This window comes from Alosa pseudoharengus, unplaced genomic scaffold (genome assembly GCF_046254945.1).
Source record: "Alosa pseudoharengus isolate Yale_2024_CS ecotype anadromous, Long Island Sound unplaced genomic scaffold, YU_APseudo_1.1 YU_APseudo_1.1_scf_3, whole genome shotgun sequence".
NCBI classification, from domain to species: Eukaryota; Metazoa; Chordata; class Actinopteri; order Clupeiformes; family Clupeidae; genus Alosa; species Alosa pseudoharengus.
In genome coordinates this window covers 15,818,017-15,831,832 of record NW_027468718.1, presented here as the reverse complement: position 1 = coordinate 15,831,832, position 13,816 = coordinate 15,818,017, and the positions used below count along the sequence as shown (strand labels likewise).

The window sequence follows — 13,816 nt, the reverse complement described above, 5'->3', positions numbered from 1 at the left end:
TGTCAAATACTTTAGATCAAGGCAAAAGTGGATTTGGATTACCTTCAGTTGCCCTGAATAGAAAAGGACTGTCAATGCTACAGCCCAGAAATTAATGATGCTTTTATGTTTTATGACCTCTGGGTAAATTGCACTAGAAATGCCGGTGATTCAGAAGAAAAGGGAAAAGAAATCTGGATCCACTTAATATTCCTCAAAGAGAAGGTTGCCATCCCGTTTCCACCGAGGGGACCATAAATATCTGAAGTTGAGTCAGAGCCCTCTTCCCACTGTCCTCGTTCAGACACTTCTTTAACCTACTCCAAACACTTAGGAAAGTGTGCTGGACAAGTACGGCACACTGAAAGATTTGGTTATTTATGTTTATTTATTGGGTTTAATTCAAGTGATTTAGAATTATAATAATAGAATGGTTGTCAAATTAATTTCTCCATATAATATGAATGGTCAGTTCTGTTACTTACCAGATGATGGTCACCCAGAATGGCTCTTTCACCCTTTGACATGAGAAGGTTAATACTCAGTGTAAGAGGTGTGTGTATATGCGGTCACATAGAAGCATCACAAGTCTTTGAAGTGGAACACACACTGACATGTCTATGGCAATCTGCCCTTCCTTAATATATTCTAATTGAGCTTCACTGATAAAGTTACAATGGAACAAGTCCAAAATGCAAGCAACTGGAAGCACTCCGCAGAATGTAAATAAGGTGCTGCAGAATAAGAATATGTGAATTTTTGTTTTGACAACCTTATGGCATCTTGTTCTCTTGGAATTATATCTCTGCCTTAAGCTACATCTCTACTAAGTATATACAGTCATTTGACACCTCATCAGTTGGAGGTATTTTATGTGAAAGTGATGGTTTCCATCAAGGCTTCTATGGGTCCGTGTGTCTTCATCCAGGATTATAATCACTGAGAATGTATGAACTCCTAACCCAGTTCACCATGGCCAATGCATCTGGATGCTAACGAAAATCTTGGCACACCATGACCTGATTGGAGAATCGTCCTTTTTCCTGAAAAATTGTCCCAAAGCCTTGATGCTATCAGAGTGTGTCAAAGCTAATAAGTGTGTGTGTGTGTGTGTTAGCTGATGTAATACGAGCAGTTATAATCTGGATGTGTCTCTGGTTACTGAGAGACCCATTGCGTGAGCTGCTGTTGCTCTCCTTGATCCTGGAGCCACGCTTCACGCATCAGTAATCCTAGGCCCATCTCAGGGATTTGTCTGCCATTAAGTGATGGCTTTTTGGTGTGTGTGTGTGTGTGTGTATGTGTAGTTGAGGGTGGGGGGTAATGTTAGCTGGTACTGTTCGTAGAAGAACACACCGCACACATCTCTGATCACACTCACACAGCCCTTTTTAGAGGGGCAGGGACCTCTAAATCCGCCCAGTCATGCAGTGGAAAGCGTGCGGAGTGGAGCTGTCTGCCCATGGATGAGCTCATGGGAACGTCCTCGCCAGCGGCCGTTTCCAGGTGGAGGAGCTGGACCTGAGCAACAGGTGAGAGTGCCTTTACAGTTGTTCTTTGGTGAACCTTTTGTCTTTGGTCCTACTGAGAATTTGGAATGAAGAATTTTTTTGTTCAAGTGTCTATCATTATGAAGACCAACTCGCATGGTATGTTGTGTCGCACAGGCAATGGAAAGTCATAAGGCAAATAATTTCTTACCCGTAACAGTTTAAGGATCTCAGTATTAGAAAGGATTTTTTTGCCTGATCCATTTGCTTTGAGTTACTTATTCTCTATTTCAGTCATTTACTATGTTTGTGCTCTGATAGTTGATCATGTCTATTTAGAATAGTACTTTGTAACCTTTATGCAATTTTTACCCTGATCATTTAGAACAATTTCAGATCTCTCCTTGACACTTGACATGCAACAGGTGCCCCAGACCAGTGATGATTCTAATAGTGATAGGCGGTAAGTGTGGATTTTTATTACTTGATATTGGTTTAAGAAGACGGGGCTGTTTTACAGCCACAAGTCTATGCCCACCTTTATCTGATTAATTTAACGTTAGCCATACTAATTTTGAGTAAATAAAGATGTGCATAGACTTGTATTAAAGGTGGTCTCTTGGGTTTGCATATGAGGTATGAGAGGTGAAATATATTTAAGATTATGATATGGTTACATGCCAGCTTTCTGTATTAAAAATAGTAATAAAATTCAGATGTAACTACTGTTACCGGTTAGGGGGTAGTCTCTAATCTGGTAATCATCATCATCCAAGTGAAACTGCAACAACAAGCAAGACGTGAAGGCCTGACGAGAGGGGAGTCTTCGACATAACCTGTCAGGTCCATGTGACTCGCACATGAAATCTCTCCTGTGCCTAGCTGTTGTGTTCTCACACCGTGAGATTTTAATCTGTTGTCAGAGGCTAGGGATGAGGGCAAACTCATCTGCAAAATGAACGCTGATGCCAGTGTGATTACAATAATTGATCATCTGGATGTGTAGCATTGTTTTTTTTTTTTTATTGTTACTGCAAATTGTTTTATTTATCTTTTGATCATAAAATCATTTCAATTGCACTTAATGAATGGGTTGTTGATTTGACAAGAAAGCTTTTTGGAGAACAGACCGTTCATAATCATTCAGTTCACTGCAATTTACAAATTACACATTATCCCTTATAGATACATTGTAAAAGCAAACCAAGAATCAAATAACCACCATAATACATAAAATGTATTTTCATTTTTTTAAATAAACAATCTGATCATATTTTGCATAATCCAATCATATTTTTATTATCATTATTTGGTGGTCCAAAAAAAACGGTAAAATGTGTGAGCATATCAGATAGATGACAAGTGATCAGTTCTTTTAATTGGTCGACTCTTTCTCCTGCTCATCCTCTCTTCGTTTTTCCTCCAGTGTCCTCCCTCCTCCTGCCCCACGCGCTGGCCCTGTGGGCGTGCACACGCTCCTGCCCGCCCCGCTGCACGTGCACGGAGGAGAAGAACTGCAGCGTGCTGTGTGACCGCTCGGCCTTGGGCGACCTGCCCAAGGAGTTCCCCTGCGAGGCGTCTGCCATCAACCTGGACAAGAACAGCCTCAAGTTCCTGGCGGAGCGTGCGTTCGGGACGCTGCCCTCACTGCGCTTGCTCTCGCTGGACCACAACAACATCTCCTTCATCACGCCAGGGGCTTTCAAAGGGCTGCCCAACCTGGTGGATCTCCGCATGGCCAACAACGAGTACATCAGCTACCTGCACACGCGCACCTTCACCTCCCTCAGGCGCCTGGTGCGGCTAGACATATCCAACTGCAACCTCTTCAGCATGCCCGACCGCATCTTCCTTGAGCAGGTGGACCTCCGCGAGCTGTTCTGCTTCCAGAACATGTTCCGGCGTGTTCCGAGCGCCCTTCGGGACATGGAGAACCTGACACACGTGTACTTGGAGCGGAACAAGATCGAAGCGGTGGCCTACAACTCCTTGCTGGGCCTCCTCAACCTGAAGTACCTGAACTTGCAGGAGAACCGCATCACGACAATCCACGACAACTCCTTCCAGGACCTGCGCAAGCTCGAGAACTTCTACCTGAACGACAACCTGCTCTCCGAACTGCCCCAGTACAGCTTCAGAGGCCTCGTCTCCCTGAAGATGCTCAACCTCGGAGGGAACTTCCTCTCCAACGTATCCCGGACCTGGTTCGGCGATCTGGTGGAGCTAGAGGTGCTCTACCTGGACCGCAACCGCCTGCTGTTCATCGAGGAGGGCGCGTTTGAGAACCTCACCAGCCTCATCACGCTGCACCTCAACAGCAACAACCTCACCATCCTGCCCCTCCCCACCTTCCAGCCCATCTACTTCGTCGGGCACCTGTACCTCTTCCGCAACCCCTGGGAATGTGACTGCAGTCTTGAGTGGCTTAAGGAGTGGAAAGAAAACTACAAGCTGGTGCGGGACATCCCCTGTGCCAGCCCATCGTCCGTGGCCGGCCTTGACCTCAGCGAGGTGGTGTACACCCACCTCAACGGCACCTGTATAGACCCAGGAGAACGGAACCTGACCACGGCCGCTCCCGAGACGCCCACCACAGAGAGCAAGCTCAACAGTCTCATCTCCAAGCTGCTCCAGCAGGAGCTCAAGGAGGAGGCCACAAACTCCTCGGAGAGCTTCCGCAACGGAACCGCGGCCGAGAGCCAGGTGTCGGCTGGAATACGCCTTATTGGGTCTGGCCAATGGCTGCTGCTGTTACTGTTTGCTTGTCTGCACATTGGCCAGTCAGGCACCTTGATGGTGTTCTATCAGCTTTGTGACAGGCCATGAAAAGTTTGGCAAAGTTGTGGAGAAAGAGTTCGGCATAGTGGGGGAAGAATCCATTTTTCCATGGCCCATGGATGGAAAGGGTTGGGTTCAGAGTCTGGGCTGTCAAGTGGAATCCTGCTTTCCTGGAAAGGCTGATTCTGATAGCTAAAGTAGGGGAAAGGAAGAATACTTTCATATATCATAGTTCTGGACCACTGCTTTCATTCCTTCTTTCTTTTTGAGAAATGGAAAACGGGAAGTGTGGAGTCTTGGCTTCAGGTATAATAAGAAGAATCACTTGTCTGACATCTGTGAATGAGACTGAGAGAATACGAGCACTCGTTTTATTTTGCTCCAAAACCGTCGGACACCGAAATGATGGGATTTGCAGAGCATTAAATTAATGTTGAGCCCACGCGCGCGCGCGCGCGCGCACACACACACACACACACACACACACACACACACACACACACACACACAAAACGCTTTCACTTGCTTAATGTTCCATCGTTTACACGAAGGTGAAGATTTATGTATGGAAGTTAGCACTAGCTGCGGCGCATCATCACTTTAACAGATGGTATGACGTGCTTGCTTGTCTTGTATTATTCATTCAGTGAATTTTAGATGCTCTAGCTTTTAATGAACGCTTTAATCTCCCGCCTTAGCGCTGGGCTTATCCGCGCTCGGGCTAAGTAAGCTCCTCCATATCGTACGTAAATGGAATGGGTTTATCCTTGCATTTTTTCTGCTTATGGACTGAGGCATCTTTTCTCGCATTCAGGTGCTGTACCGTGTGGCATGGTCTGGTTCTCCCGGCCACGTAGAGATGCATATTTTTCCAAGTGCTATCCAGACACATGGACATAACTACACCCAAGTAGTGTTGTGTTTGTGCACATTAGCTATATTATGGTGTTATTTTATTGTGTTTTCAAGTCAACAGATTCCATTAACCAGCTCTGCTCATGGTTATGAGAAAAATGCCGTTTCATTTTTTTTTTGCATTTTCCATTCCATCATACATCTGCTTGATTATTTCATTAATTGAGCATAATAACAATGTATGAACAAATATTCCTGGATGCTATAAGAAATACATGCTGCTAACTAAGATGAAAGGGATGAACAGAAGCCTTGTCTGTTTGTAAGCACTCATTTGCAAGGGATTTGATCCAGCATGTGACATGTTCTTCCACGTAATCTAACGTATACACAGACATTTATGTTCTCTTAAAACATTTCCGAGTCTTTTAAAACAGTTCCGAGTAATTTTATTTGTTTACAGTTAAGATTGATCAAGAATATTGATTTTTAGTTTATATGCGGTGCAAAGGCTGAACACCCATCTGTGGTGAAGTTCGTGGCGATTGAGGTGCTGAAATGTAAACTCTGAAAGTTATACAGTGATTGAATTTGTATGCCATCAATCTGAATAAAATGGTCTGTCTGAGTACACTTTGACTCACTCCTACCCTTCATTATGCATGCAGTATGCAGAATTGCATCACAGAGGTCCCATGTCTTTACCTCTTGGGCTAAGCACTCATTCTGTTGCCATTCATTGCCTGGATTAAGTAACTGCTGTGCCACACTCCTACTGAGCACTGCAAAAATGATATCGCTTGTTCTCTGTGTCATAACCTTACATAACTTCTTCCCATGGTGAGAAGTATGCAGACATGTGCATCACTGGGGGTGAATGAACAGGCTTGAAATGGGCGTGACACAGTGATTTACCTGTTAGTGTTGCAGAAAATGGCTTGTATACAGCCTAGCCTGAAAAGCCTGCGGCAGCATTTCACTATTAGTAGTAGAGGTTAGAGTGTTTTTTCCTTCAGGGAGGATCCTGTTGATGGGGCCTTCCCAGTGACAAAAAAAATAACAAAAACAAAAAAAAACAAGTGGAGCAGAAATGATGTAGATAGATGTAGATAATAAAGATATACACAAGATAAATATATATATATATACATGATTTTGCATTAATAAAAGGTGGAACAGGCACAGACACCGCAAGAGATCTTTAACCCAGGACACCTCTTGTACATAGAGGTTTTGTGAGTGGAGCCTGGCATGTGTGAATAACACTTATAATCTAGAGTGTGTTCATTCATCCTGTCTTATCTCAGACGTCTGCTGTGGTTTCCACACCTGCTCACAATGAACCCAGTGAGCTCTCTGGAAGTGGTCATCCAAGTACAGGAGATGACAGGCTGAAGAGCCTGATCAGCTGGAGACTTCGCTCACTGCCTTGCACAACAGACAGACTGATGAAGTCATTCATCCCCAGGGCCATTGAACTGTTCAATGCATCACTTAAGGGAAGAGGAGAAATAGACTTCTCCGCATAGTCTGTCTGCCTCTTCGCCACCTCCATGTCTTGAACTGTCTGTCCACTAGCCACTTTACCATTGTCTTCTGCCTCACTGTTTGCGTGCTTTATTAGCACATATGCACAACCCCTCCCTCCATGCCACAGCCGAACTGTGATCACACTTATACCTTTCTTAATATAGTTATTTATATATAGATATATAGACTTTATTCTTGCACTGTTGCACTCATTCACAAAGAGCACCTTACCTTACCCTTACCTTACCCTTACCACAGGCTCTGTCCCTGCTTCGGTCATTGCAAGCGCACCTGATTGATTAATCACCCACTATGTGGATACTGTTTTTTAGAATTGATTTAGATTAAGTTTTATTTAGTATAATTTGTATTTTAGTATATTCTTTATCTTCTACAGTCCTTATTGCTTAGTTGAGTTTTTTATATTATATACTTTTAATTACTTTTTCAGCTGTTAGTGAATGTGTGTGTGTATGTTGTCTGTATGCTACTGTGACCTTGAATTTCCCCTAGGGATCATTAAAGTATCTATCTATCTATCTATCTATCTATCTATCTATCTATCTACCTATCTACCTACTTTGAAGAAAATTGAAATCCCAAATAAAAAGCAAATTTTTAACTTTTTCAAAGAGCCTTTTGGATGAAGACTGGCTTACCACTGAGTCATTGCCATATCACACACATCAATGTCCTGAGCTGTGAGAAGACTCACAGGAAGAATGATTATCATTTTATGCTGAAAGAGGATTCTTGGTTTGGAAAAAGTTCTTAGCAAGACTATTACCTACAGACAAAGAGCGAACCAGTTTTTCGAGACTTATTATAACTGTGAGAATTAGACAGCTTTGAGCTCCGCCAGAGTTTGTGTGTGATCCCTGATCAGAGAGAAATTCCACTCCTTTGCTGAGTCTTGTAGCCCAACTCTGCCCTCTAACTGCCCCCAGATCAGTTTCCCTCAATTTGTTCTCAAAAATGGCATAAAACATCATAAAGTTAATTTGTGTGTGGTTATATCAGACTCAGTATCCTGAGTCAGCAGATTCCATCTCGCGAGGCAAATAAGTCGAGTCATTGTGGGGGTGGAGTGCAGTCATTCAGCTCAGTCACTTATCCAACACAACACCTTCACTTTCCAATTTTCAGTGACTCACTCTCATGTAGACAGACATTAGCCCAACATGTCTTTGATTCTTTTGTATGTCTGGTACATGTGGAGAATTGTCAATAAAGCTGACTTTGATTTGTGAGGTGAGTGGAATACCATAGCCATACCCGCTATTGTACTAAGAAGATATATGAACCAAAAGCACGACAGGCCTGGTTTTGGGTTAAGCTGCCTAAACTTTGACTGTTCTGTGGCCTTGGGCTTGGAGCTGGGGTGGGCGCTCACCCTGTCTGACCTGACCTGTCCTGTCAGCACGAGAGGGTCTGGGTGGGGAGTGGAGTTCACTGAGCAGCTTTGGGGCTCTGGGCCTAAGGATGGGGCCAGGGCAAAGACTGGCGGAGGAAGGATGCGCTTACAGCCCTCCTCCACACACACACACACACACACACACACACACACACACACACACACACACACACACACACACACACACACACACACACACACACACACACACACGTACTGATCAGCCATGCAAGGACAGTCTTATACACACACGTTTACCCACACCCATACACACACATACAGTCACGCTCAATACAGACACACTCAGCTCTGCAGAGACACCTGGGCATGTTTCCCAGCAGTACTTAGGCTCAGGCACTTGGTCAGGATATAACCTACCACAGCTGCAGTGGAAAAACAGAGACAGAGAAGGAGAAGGACAGAGAGAGAGAGAGAGCAAGAGAGAGCAAGCCGAGCAAGAGAGACAGAGAGAGAGACGAGGAGAGGAGAGGAGAGGAGAGGAGAGAGGCATAAGAAGTGTTTCCATTCAGAATGCTTCTGCCAGCTCCCACCACGAGACCGGGCCAAAAGAGCTTTCATACCAGACCCCGAAAGACAAACCAGGCCAGTGGAAGAATAAACAATGACAGGGAGACACAGAAAGACACCATTCAGCGAGCAGCTTTTCAACACATAAAAGGAAATATATTTAAAAAACTGTTCATACTGAAGAACTGCTATGTCATCAGCAGAGGAATTTACACAGGGCAGTTTGAAAGTAAACAGTTTGTCATATACATGGTTATTATTTGGATGCACAAACCACTTTTTTATTTTCTGGTGTTTTGCAACTTAATTCACTTTCTCTCCTTTTTTTGCAAAACGTTGTGCACCTCTTACTTTTTTTGAAACAATGACACAGAGAATAATAAAAATCAGCATTATTTTCCTTTTGATTTCAACTTAATAAGAACAATAATACTCTCAGACAACAACTGCTTTTCCTCACTGAAATGGCAAATCTGGAATAGAGTTAGTATTATTTTTTTTTAAATCCCCCTTATGTACCTTACAATAAATCAAATTGAGACAATTTACAAACACATCTCACTACATGGTTGATAAAAATCATTCGGTTCAGAAAGTCGCCCCGAAATGCATGGGATGTGCATAGGTGTAATTTTCTTATCTTTTTTGAATGATTTTTTATTATTTTTTGTCACCTTTTATTCTTACTTTTGTTTTTTTTTCTTTTCTTTCTTTCTTTTCTTGTCCGGCTTCCCTTGATTTGAGTTTTTTTTTTCTTTTTTTAAAGTCAGACGAATGGAATGTTCTCTGCTCTGACAGACAGCAGATAGACAGCTAACACTGAGAGAGAGAGAGAGAGAGAGAGAGAGAGAGAGGGAGGGACAGAGTCAGAGAGAGAGAGAGAGAGAGAGAGAGAGAGAGAGCATGGAAGCTTTTTGCGAATGTTCACATGCAGAAGACCTCATTCAAATCTCTAACACATTTATGTATTCATTTAGAGAGACAGTATCTTGGGGGGACCACAGAACTGCTGCTGAGACACAATAGGAGCTTGTACCGCTATTGAGCGAGAAGAGCTTGTGTGATTGTGTGTTTGATAATGCACCATAAGGCAGAAGAGATCCTTTGGGAATTGATCACAAATGCAAGTGTGCTACGGCAAGGCTTAAAAATGCAGGGAAGCCTCGAATAGATCAGAAGTTTGGGGGGGGGGGGGGTTTGCCAGTGTGGAGGCAATGGCGTGGGCGACACTAATGACACCGTGGTTCGTTTGTGTGCTTTTCCTCAGTTTTACAGAGTAGTGCTCGATCCAGCGGTGTCTAGGACACAGATGGGCGAAAGCATTACTAGATTGCAAAGTAAACACAAAAATAAAAACACTACACTACACCACTACCATGATAACTGGCGACATGAACAGGATTGTGGGGGGGGGTGGGGGGGTGGGGGCATTTTTAGATACTGTCTCTTTAAAATAAAAGTCTACAAAATGTTGCCTCCTAGCTATAAGGACATGACAATATTTAATTCAATTATTTATTTTTATGTGTTTTTATCTCTTTTTAAATACAACACTACGTCTAGGTAGTCTGTAAGGGGGCCGAGGCTGACTGCAGGTCATGGACACTGAGGTGGTCAGAGCGTCAGAGGTACGTTCTTCTTTTCTTCTTTTTTTCTCCAGGGAATGATGAATATTTGAAGAGGGGGGGGTCAGAGAGGGGGGGCGCTGGGACTTAGGGATGAAGGATAGATCAGGGCACTGGGGGACATATGTGTGTGTGTGCATCTGTGTCTGTGTGTGTGTGTGTGTGTCTGCGTGTGTCTGCGTGTGTCTGTGTGCTCTAGTAGACCCAGGAGACGGGCACCCATTGGGCGGTGGTGGACACCAGGTCGATAGCTTCCTCCAGGTGTCTGATGGTCTCGTCGATCTCGTTGTTGATGATGGTCAGGTCGAAGTAGTGCGCGTACGTCTTCTGCAGGATCTCCGACTCCTTCTGCAGCCGCTGCAACGACTCATCCTACGGGGGGAGAGAGAGAGAGAGAGAGAGAGAGAGAGAGAGATGGAAGGAGTAAATACTGTGTCTGTGGAAAAGAGGGAGGGAGGGAGGGATGGATAGACAGATACATGGATGGATGGAAACCTGGGTCTTGATACACATCCCGGGGTAATAGAAAGGGGCTCATCGGGAACTAATAGATATGGGGGGAAAGCTGGAGAGAAATAGAGATTTTATACGACACCTTCATTCTGCTCTAGAACAATGTAGTATCCTACTCTTGACTACAGAAACAACAACTCTAGAGAGAACTCAGAGGGAGACTAGGTGAACCACGGGGAGACAAAACCTTGAATGTATAAACCACACATGCTACAACAACACACAAACACATTTACTACTAGAGCGACTAACGAGAATGCAATTACAGCACAGTACTAGGACCAGACGTCTGGTCCATACAGAAGCTCAGACGAGTCTGATCCAGGATCTGTGGGGTCTGTGACGTCCCGTCATACTTACAGGCAGCTTCCTGCACCACCTTGGAAGCTAATGTGCACCGAGGCGGTAGACAAGAAAAAAACGAAAAAGAAAACAAATAAAGAAAAACAGAGAAATGAAAAGAAAAGCCAAACAGAAACATGCAGCATGCATAAACAAAAATGGAGAAGTGGAGAAGCTGGGGGCTGAAGAGCCTAAATGAAACCCAGGGCTGGATCAGACAGTGGTTAGATGAGTCCGAGCCAGCAGACAATAGCTGGGAGAGTGGTTTTACCCATGATGCCATGACCAACATTATTATAGCACGAAACAAAAAAAAACACCCTTCAACTGGGTCGGCTATGACAGTGCTATAATTTGATCTTTAAGAGAACAAATCAGAGAATTTGATACATGAATGAAGGGGCTCTCTCTGCCAGCTCACAGTGGAATACCACAAGAGGAAGAGGAAGAAAGTCATTAGGTCTGGTTAGTGGAAAAATAATAACTGTGTGTGTGTGTGTGTGTGTGTGTGTGTGTGTGTGTGTGTGTGTGTGTGTGTCCGTCCTCACCTCGTTCATGCCGGGTGTGATAGTTGGGGCAGCGATGAAGACCACATAGGGCGCAAACTCCGCTGTGCGCAAGACCTTCAGGGCCTGGAGGCGGAGAAGACAGTCAGTAAGGGTTTACACAGTATTTCCAGCTGTCTTGTCTCCCACCATGAATCACTACGTTACACCATGCCGGACACACATTGGGTCTTTCATGAGATGACCACAAGATCATGGCGTCCGCATATTCTGTTCTGTATGACTGTGTATGACTGCCCCACCAATACATGCATATCAGCGCACACACACTCTAGTCTTTCAGGGAGCTAACTAGTCTGGATCACGATAGTTCACTAGCGTTTCCCCAGGTCCGCAGACTACCTGCCCAATCAGCACTGAGAGGAGATGACGCTATAAATTCGAAACCGAAAGGGGAGCAACGCCTGCAAACATCAAAAATTGCAGTCAGAAGAATGAGTACATTTATTTACAACAAGGGTAGGCTCACATAGATTGTTTCCTGGCTACCAATGCTGTTTTTTGTCAGATTGTAAAGTTTAGGCGAAGTAGGAAGTAACGTCAGGAATACCTGATCAATGTGAAAATGATTGTGTAAATGATTCCCAATCGCTAATGACCAGACTCTCCTCACTTCGTGAATGAGTCGTGCTTGCCAAGCTTCACACACACACACACACACACACACACACACACACACCCCCACACACACACACACACACCCACACACTCCTTCATGGCAGATCTTCTGGTATGCTTCAGGGAGAAAGCCCACACTGGATTCCAAATAGCCTACGCCCCCCCCCCCCCCAAATCAGCCCCAATAGCGTGGTCTTCTGACCCGTCGTTAGGACTGACCTGAGGCTCCACGTCCAGGATGGCGATGTTGCATTGCTCGTGGATCTTGCGTATCGTCTCCAGGCGCGTGCCGTACATGGCGTCCTCGTGACTGCCGTACTCCAGGTACTCGTTGTTGGAGATGTCCTGCATCATTTGGTCGTGCGATACAAAGAAGTAGTTCTTACCATTTTCCTCGTCCTTCTTTGGAGGTCTGGTTGTGTCTATTCAGGGTGAAACAGGAACATATACATTCAGAATAAATGACATACTTAAAAAAAAAAAAATGATATACTGTGTAAGAATTCATTTCTACAGAAATTAATACTCTTAATTATTATTACTCTATATATTTTATATATTATATATTTTTTAATAAATTAATAAAATTACTCATAATATAATGTACACAGGATATAAACACAGAACTATACACAGTACACAAGTTTCCATATTGAAATGAAATGAGGTAGAGTGTCTTACGTGGAATAGGGTAGGCGAATCTGTCGGGGTGTTTGGTGATAAGCGTGTTTTTAATGTGTCGTCTGCCTACGCCGTGGGCTCCTGTGAGAGATAAACCCAAAGATACACAACACAAGATCAAACCTTACAACAACAACTACTACAACAAATTAAACATCCAATAACAAACAACAAAATCAAAACAAAAAACAATCAGCATCAAGGATGATGCCTCCTCATGACATGTCACCTACCTAACAAGACTAGCGTTTTCCTCTTGAAGGCGGGCAGCTTGACCACCTCTTCATATGTGACGAGATCTAGTTGATCAAATACTGGAAAGAGAACAATGAGTCAATCAGCTGGTGCCACGTACCCATCTCCCCAGGTCAGTCCCTCTGTGAAAGGGCAACGTCCTATCAGAAGACCCCTTAATGGAACACAGTGCAGACACCTCGCTGGCAATGCATGACGTGACTATGGGCTATGTGAAAAGAAGACGATGCTATAGCTGTTGTCCATGAAAACACTACCCGCTGCCCATGTTGTTGCAAAAGCAAAAATAGTCAAACACTGTGAGGAAGTAAAAACCTCTACTTGCTCGCTTTTATACCACGTGTGAGATGGTGTATGGAGCATGAGGGGTGAAGAGTGCTGTGGGGTGGGGACAGTGCTACTGACTAATACAGACTCTTACACCAACTGCAGCCCTATTGGATGGGGTTGTCATTACCCTTCTTCTGACAGAAAACAACTGTCCAGATGCATTATTCTGGAGCTGGCACTGGTGCTTCAGTGGTCATTATTGACACTGGCCAGGTAGTCCCTGACAACAATGCTTTAAGCTACAGTGTAACTAACACAAGACTGGCACATTGCACAATGTTGGGCCAACACAGAGTTGACTTTTTGCAGTGT

At 44.1% G+C, this 13,816-nt stretch overlaps 2 protein-coding genes across 14 annotated transcripts in view; one reads left to right on the top strand and one right to left on the bottom strand.

Moving 5' to 3' along the window:
- The first annotated feature begins 116 nt into the window (after nt 1-116).
- Nucleotides 117-6,138, top strand: nyx (nyctalopin). 3 transcript variants are annotated; one of them, XM_076263356.1, is made up of 3 exons: nt 117-1,511; nt 1,866-1,932; nt 2,896-6,138. In XM_076263356.1, exons 2-3 carry the CDS (start codon nt 1,911-1,913, stop codon nt 4,293-4,295), a joined length of 1,422 nt encoding a protein of 473 aa, XP_076119471.1. In that variant the 5' UTR covers nt 117-1,511; nt 1,866-1,910; the 3' UTR covers nt 4,296-6,138. The 3 variants fall into 3 exon arrangements, with proteins under 3 accessions (XP_076119471.1, XP_076119470.1, XP_076119469.1); XM_076263355.1 differs by having other exon boundaries at nt 1,855-1,932; XM_076263354.1 differs by having other exon boundaries at nt 117-1,932.
- A 2,566-nt stretch (nt 6,139-8,704) lies between these two features.
- The window catches only part of caska (calcium/calmodulin-dependent serine protein kinase a), a 209,068-nt gene continuing 203,956 nt past the window's right edge, over nt 8,705-13,816 (bottom strand). For all 11 annotated transcript variants that reach the window (XM_076263321.1, XM_076263327.1, XM_076263323.1 and 8 more), the window contains 5 exons: nt 13,153-13,233; nt 12,920-13,000; nt 12,458-12,660; nt 11,603-11,686; nt 8,705-10,571 (listed from right to left, as the gene is read on the bottom strand). In XM_076263321.1, the coding sequence (XP_076119436.1) occupies nt 10,395-10,571; nt 11,603-11,686; nt 12,458-12,660; nt 12,920-13,000; nt 13,153-13,233 (626 nt within the window). In that variant the 3' untranslated portion in view covers nt 8,705-10,394. The remainder of the gene's footprint in view (nt 10,572-11,602; nt 11,687-12,457; nt 12,661-12,919; nt 13,001-13,152; nt 13,234-13,816) is intronic.